This window comes from Galeopterus variegatus, unplaced genomic scaffold (genome assembly GCF_000696425.1).
Source record: "Galeopterus variegatus unplaced genomic scaffold, G_variegatus-3.0.2 Scaffold17701, whole genome shotgun sequence".
NCBI lineage: Eukaryota > Metazoa > Chordata > Mammalia > Dermoptera > Cynocephalidae > Galeopterus > Galeopterus variegatus.
The window spans coordinates 7,839-15,311 of record NW_007743812.1 but is presented as its reverse complement, the minus strand read 5'-3'; the positions used below and the strand labels follow the sequence as shown (position 1 = coordinate 15,311).

Below are 7,473 nucleotides of genomic sequence, written 5' to 3'. Positions count from 1 at the left end.
TGTACTTTTTCAAGTATATAAATTTTCACTCTCCTCACTTTATTCATAATCTCATCATTTTCACACGTCAGTGAGTTAACCAAACTCAAGGCCTTCTTTACTAAAAGAACTGGCACAGTTCTATTTGCCAAGGGCAATATCCTTAAAACTTAATGAATAATAACTGATAGGTCAGGCAGTATCCTTCAGACAGCTCCTTTGAAAGCACTCTAAACAGCCATTTCCATTTTGATTGCTGGGTGAGGATTGTAACCTTCAATATGAAAATCTTCGGCTTTGAAATCATCAATGGTCTCAACTTTTCGAAGAATTTTGAGCTTCGGGAAAGGTCTTGGTTCTCGCTGAAGCTAAAAACAAAAAATAAGACCATTATTTTGCCGTATTTGTACTGCCTGTTCTAATTTTGCTCGCCATGTCACTTCATGAAACAGACTATCTCATCAACAAAGTTATTTTACAGGGTGGACTGCTATAGAAACCTTGTCCCTGGTCACATAACACTGGTGGAGTATCACCAACTGGTTTTCCACACAGATCAAGAGTGAAGGGTATTTTGTTACATTACACAGTGTCAGGAGCCTGGTGGTGGCTCGTCAGGTATAAATTTTTGTAATCACTTGGTAAATTTATTAAAGACAACGCCATAGTCTTTATTTTTCAATCTGTAACTTATAGCAGCACTCAGAATGGTTACTTGAGTTCCATAATCCCTATCTCTAGTGTCTCTGGCAGAAGAGGAAGGGAAGATGATAGCTTTTAAGAGTGAACAGAAAGGGATGCAAGCCAGGATTCCTGAGACAAACAGATAGTGGCAATTAGGATGTGGACACAGATCACAACCTCACGTTATTGTGTCCAACATGACTGGAGCAGACAGCCACAGAGAAGTATCTGAATAAGTCTCAAGCTACCTTGTACTCAAAAGCAGCCAAGCCCCCTCAAAGGAGTAACTTTTTAAAATCACATTTAATCTGGAAAGGGCTAAAAGACTTTTGGTTCTAAATCTTTTTATCATGGGGCTCATGAAACACAGATACTTATATATTTGCCATTTCAAATCATCTGTTGACTGCTATAACCCAAGGATTTGAAAAGACAGACTTTGGAAAGTTCAGACCTAGATATTGTATTTAGCATAAAATTAAGGAAAAACATTTGCATTTCAATTCTCCTTCAAGCAAAAATACAAGTTAAAATGCCACGTCTGGGATGGTCCCAAACGTGGCTCTTCCTCTCTGGTACTGGTGCTTAGTACCTTACAGCACCTGACATGTTAAGTGCCTGTGGTCATTCAGGCAGGTGTCTTGCCCATGTGCTCATCGCCCTTCCTTCAATTTAAAGACCCACAGTTGGAGCAGTCATCTTTATCTCAGACATAGCAATGAGTAGAATGCTTGTTGCATAAGGGATGTTCCAGAGATCAACCTGTTATCAAGAGAAGGTACCAAACCCAAGTGTAACAAGTATAATTCTCACCTGAATTTTCAGTGGCTCGATGTGATTCAGGTAAATATGTGCATCTCCCAAAGTATGTACAAAGTCACCTGGCTAAATAAACCCCATGGGAGAAAGCAAAACAGTCAGTTTTAATTCCATTACCCTAAAATACATCATTTAAAAGCACATTATACAGAGTATGCAGATACCCCCAGTCTTTTCAAAGACAAACAAAAAATTTAACCAGTGTAGCTTTTGAGAAAAGTTAATTCGTGAAAGTTGTATTATAAGCAACTCACATAGGCTGGCTGTTAGCTCAGTTAGAGCACGGTGTTGCTAACACCAAGGTCCAGGGTTCAGATCCCTGGACTGGCCAGCTGCCCACACCCCTCCAAAAACCAAAAAACAATCCCACAATAACCTATATACACCTGTTGTTTATACAGACCAGAAGGATAGAAAGCTCCATGAAAAGTTACAAAGTGAGCCGGTTAATGTTTTATTTACACGCATCAAACTTTAAAACACTGAATTCTCTGCAGCTAATTTCCGTAGGTTAAAGACTCAGAAATCAGGGCATCAGGCTGGCAACAGCCCTTCCCTCCAAGAGCAGCCCACCTTCAGGCCTGTGACGTGCGCGATCATGTACGTGAGAAGCGCATAGCTGGCGATGTTGAAAGGCACGCCGAGGCCCATGTCTCCTGACCTCTGGTACAGCTGGCAGGACAGCTCACCGTTCACCACGTAGAACTGGCAGAGGGCATGGCACGGAGGCAGCACCATCAGAGGGAGATCTAAGGACCCAGCATGGAGGAAAATGAGGAGGGGTGGCAGTTTGAAAGAACTCAGCTATAGCCAAAGTAAAACAGGAGACAAACGGAAGCTAACTCATATGGTTTGGACCTTGAGGAAGAGCTACTGAGTGCAGAACCTCATGACCCTCAACTTCCTGGCACATCAAAAGCAGCTCATTCCCTCCACCCCCGCAGCGATGGTATGAAGCTGAGACCTGTCTTTCCACCGGCATGAGATTTCTGCAGATGTACATTTACAAGTGAGGCAATGCTCTTCCATTCAAGCTGAAATTAAGGATTTGTGCAACCTTCCTGGCACCAAACTACAAATGCAGAAGGAATTATTTCATTTGCAGGGACCACAGGAAACTGGCATTTCAGGCACACCGTCCTGTATTGTCTTTATTGTAGATGCAAATATTCCACTCTGGGTATTTATTACACCCTGGTAAGAGTTCAGTTTTACAATATAATTGTTAAAAGTGTTAACATGAGTTGGAGGTAACCTGAAACTTCATCTGCTCCAATTTAAAATGTTAAAACCCTACATGTAATTTTATAGGCAATTTAAGGGCTCTTTTTAGAGTAAGAATGAGTATAAATATACACAGATTAACGTCTTCTGGGCCCAGCTCCATGACCTGAAGGTGAAAATGGGATGAATTGCGAACATCTGGGGGTCACACAACCAACCGTGCAGCTGGGGGCAGTACCCAGGTCCTGCCACCCTGTGGTGCCTCTGCACAATGCCACATTGCTTCCCTTTGTGCCAACAGTACAGCTAGTGCCAAAGAGAAAGACTGGGATGCTTTCAACCTTTTGGATTCCAAGCACACATGATGATTCTTCTGTCGTCAGGGTTGGTTTTGATGGTGTCAACCACTTTTTGCAGCTGGTCTACTCCTTTACCTGAATAATCTGTAGAATTGTCAGAAAGAGAAGACACACACACCCGTTAATCACAGCATCTCAGGAGATGGCCTTTGAGGTCATCTGTTACAGCCTTTCCAACAATATCCCCCCTTTATGTATGGTTACAAGACATCCAGTGCATTCTGCAAGTTTCTCAGATCTCTGGTTGAGTTCAAGGCCCTATCTGAGTCCTTGGGTCTATCCTCTGGAGCCATGACAAAGTCTTATTTTCTTTGCTATACACGAGGCCTTTAAGTATTTGGTTTGTCGTGGTGCCTCCTCCTGTCCTTCCCCCTCCCTCTATTGTTAACCCCTCCAGTGTCAACAATCTTAGTTTCCTCTAGTGGTCCCCATGAGACTTAGTCTCTGTTTCCACCCATCATTCTTGTTACACTTCACTGACAATGTAGTTTATCCTTGTCCCACAGAAAGAATTGGATCCTAAATAGAATACAGCATTCCAAACACATTCCAACAGAACTGTGGGTTCCTTTCTATGACCCAGGAACTATCCTGCCCACAGTCCACCTAAAATTACATTACAGTTCAACAGCTAAACACACAATTGACCTGTAAACATCAGCAAACCTCTATAATGAGTACATCACCTTGTACTTTTCTCCCATTTCTGGTCTCTGGACTTTGTTTGCCTTCCATCTAAGATGGAACTGGAAACTGAGCAGTGAGTGGTTAACTGAAGCACAGAACTTCATTCTGCTCTGGTTAAACTACCACTTACTGGTGTCAGACAACATTATAGTCCAGTAGTTCTCAAATTTTTTGGATGAAAGTCCTCTCCCTCTCACAATCCCAATAAAAGTAGTATAAAAGATTTTTAAAAGATGAACTATGATGGAATATTTCTGTATCTTCATTTGGTGGTGGTTCCATGAATCTACACATGTGCTAAAATTGCATACATACACACACAAATGAGTGCATGTAAAATTGGTGAAATCTGATAACTCTGCATATTGCACCAATGTTAATTTGTGCAGCACGTTACACAAGATATTACCATGGAGGCAAACTGGGTGAAGGCTATGGGAGACCTCTTGTATTTTTTTTTTTTTCTTTTTGCAATTTCCTGTGAATTTATAATTATTTCCAAATAAAAATTTAAAAACAAAAAAGACAAATTCCCCCACTGAAATCCAACAGCTAAACGTTCATACAACTCTAAACCAAGGCCATAATTTTATTAGGCCCCTTAAGCAACAAGAAATCATTGAAAACTAGGCAGGATTTAATGCACCACTAGCCAGGAGAGAAGCCTCTTATCCTAAGAAGGATGCTCTAGAACAGCAATCACAGGCTAACAACCTGTAGAAGGTTTACCCGCAGCAATAGTTCAGCCCACACAGGGTTTTTATTGTGGTGAAGTACACACACATAAAGTTTAACTGACCATTTTAAGTGTTCGATTCAGTGGCATTAAGTGCACGCACACTGTTGTGCAACCATCACCACTATCCATTTCCAGAATGTTTTCACCATCCCAAAGTGAAACTCGGTACCCATTAAACATTAACTCCCCATTCCTTCTTCCCCCCAGTCCCTGGTAACCACCACTTGACTTTCTGCCTCTATGAATTGTTTACAGATCCACACAATATTTTTAAAGTTCCTGAAGTTGAAAACATTTAAAAGATCTCCTGATGGCACCTAATGCAGATGTTAGGGTTTTTTTTGGGGGGCAGCTGGTCGGTATGGGGATCCAAACCCTTGACTTTGGTGTTATAACACTGCACTCTTAACAATGTAGCTAAACCAACCAGGCCAGGTTTTAGGCTTTTACTGAGGAATTCTGACAATACTGGGCTCAAACCCTCCAGTGGCTGGAGGTGAGAGGTGACTGTCCCCTGTAGATGAGATGCATACCCTCCAGCTTGCTGGTCTCTACCCAGCCAGCAAATTGTCACTTCCTGCGTGTACTTGCATCCAAGGTGCCCATTTGCTTTTGCAACCCCTGTTCTAAGGACAGGTGCGATAGGGAGAGCCAAAAGATGGGGGTGGGCTCTGTGATACTCAGCAAGTGATACAACCAACTGTGATGACGATCAAATCCAGGAGTGAGATGTTTCATTCTTCTCCATCCCAGCAGAGGGGGTTAGAGAGGGTGACCCTGGCACTGTGCTATCACACCAGTGCCACCTACAGCGTGCTGGTGGCTCAGCCTCTAAAGGGGTGATTGAAGCTGTCACAAGGCACCTGGGCATCCTGTCCCACAGATGAACTTCCTTCCTATCCTCTTCCCCAACAGACACCAACCATGCAGCTATCTGTTAATGTTACAGGTCTGGAAAGTGCCAAGCACCCAATAAATGCTAATCAATAAGAGTATAATGTGACCTTCATCATGGTTAGTTGTGGCTCCTCCACAAGAACCTGGCACAGCCTCTCACAACATCAAGATTATACATGAGCTCCCCAGACACTGACTGCTTATCCCCCAGATTTTATCTGAAATGATGGAGCAAACTCAGCCTAGGAAGGGCACTGGGGAAATTGGAGGCACTCCTGTCTCCTCACCTGAATTCATATCTGTGTATTCTGCCCCAAAATGCCTCCACTGGAAGCCATAAACTGGGCCGAGGTCCCCTTCTACTCTGGTGGAGAATCCCAGGCTGTCCAGAAAGTCTCGGGAACCGTTGGCATCCCAGATCTTCACTCCCTTGGAAGAGAGTTCTTTAGCATTTGTGGATCCCTGGAAGAGATGAGAGGAGTGGAGCAGGCATCCAAGTGAGTTCTGTGCCACCTGGATTGATCCCAAGAGCCTCCCACCCTGCAGGCCTCCAGCCCTGCTGACATGCTGGGGACAGGTGCTTGACACCAACCATGTGCAGACAGTCCTATCTTCAAGCAGGCTGGTCCCAGCCCCTACTTTTGAGGGCCTACAGGACAGTCTGATTCCTCTTTTGGAATCACCCTCTCAAATCTTTTCTCCTATTCCTCTTGAGTAAACTTTCTAGACTAAACACCGCCAAGTTGTTTACATTATTTCCATCTCATCTGACAGTCTTATGTTTATCTAATATGTTCTGTGTCTAAGTGTGATACCCCAAAATGAATTTAAAGCCTCGTGTGCAATCTGTTCAGTGTATCTTATACATGACATAGGATATTTCTAATGATCAGACTAAACAGTATGAGTTTTTCTGGCAACCATCAGTCACACTGATCTAAATTTAGACCTTAGTTCATTCATATATGTGCCACTCTAAAGTTATGTTTACCCCGTGTATACTTACACAGTTGTGGTTTTTTTGTTTTGTTTTGCCAACTACAAAGCCTTGTGTTTATTTTCTTACATTTCATTCCAATAGATTTGGCCCATGACATCCTAACCTGTACCCGGACTATGCACCCAGGTCAAGGACAGACCCCCATATGTTTCTGGTGCCTCTGGGCATACTGTGCTGTAATGGTTACCAGCAAGGCTTTGGTGCCATGTACACGTGGGCTCTGGGCCTGGCCCTTCCACCTACCTTCTCCAGCCTCAGTATCCTCATCCGTAAAAGAGCACGTGAGCAGTATTTGCCACATACAATTACTGTGAGGGCTGATAATGCATTTGGAACTAGAGGCTCACTGTTGAGATAGATCAACACAAACAAATACCCCAGGAATACAGAACTAACGAAGACTGGGTTGGATCTAAGTCTAAACCTTTCTAAAATGGGTAAGAAGTCTTGGCTTTGGTAGGGCCCAAGACTATACAAGCCACACCAAGAGCTCTACAGACAGAATCCCAACTTCTAGCACGGCCCAGAACCAAGCCCGTCTCCTCAGGCACCCTCTGACTAGCACTGGACAGTAAATCACTGGTTCTGGACCAGGACACAGAGCTCAGGTGTGGCTGCCGCCTGTCATCACAGCACTCTAGCTCTTGCCCAAGGCACCTCCTCAGTCCTTTGGAAGAGGCATACCTTGTTACTGAAGAAACTCTTCTAGCTTATATGAAGATGGGAACTCAGCTGGTATCTACATTCAGTGATCAATCAGGTTTGAGTGCCTACTGTGTGGTGGGCTGTGTTCTAGGCCCTGGGGATGCAACAAGGAGTGAGAAACAAGTTCCCTGCCCTCATGGCGCTTACAGCACAGTTTATTTATTTATTGTCTACCTTCACTCTTCTAATGGGTGAAAGGGAAGACTGACATTATACATCAGATGAAGGTGGGGAGAATCACACTCTTGGATAAGATCAAGGAAGGCTTGCTGAGAGACTCGAAGGAGGTGAGGGCGCCAGGCTACATGTTAAAAGCTGGAGTGGGGCCGGCCCGGTGGCGCACTGGATAGTGCGCCGCTTGGGAAGCATGGCGGCGCTCC

The 7,473-nt window shown here is 43.9% G+C and overlaps 1 protein-coding gene across 1 annotated transcript in view; it reads right to left on the bottom strand.

The window, feature by feature from the left end:
* Window positions 1-18: 18 nt before the first annotated feature.
* LOC103582743 (thymidylate synthase-like) overlaps window positions 19-7,473 on the bottom strand; it is a gene marked incomplete at its 5' end in the record, with an annotated part of 11,528 nt that continues 4,073 nt past the window's right edge. The window contains 5 exons of the mRNA XM_008564259.1: window positions 19-347; window positions 1,477-1,548; window positions 2,056-2,231; window positions 3,048-3,149; window positions 5,676-5,850. Coding sequence (XP_008562481.1) covers window positions 210-347; window positions 1,477-1,548; window positions 2,056-2,231; window positions 3,048-3,149; window positions 5,676-5,850 — 663 coding nt within the window. The remainder of the gene's footprint in view (window positions 348-1,476; window positions 1,549-2,055; window positions 2,232-3,047; window positions 3,150-5,675; window positions 5,851-7,473) is intronic.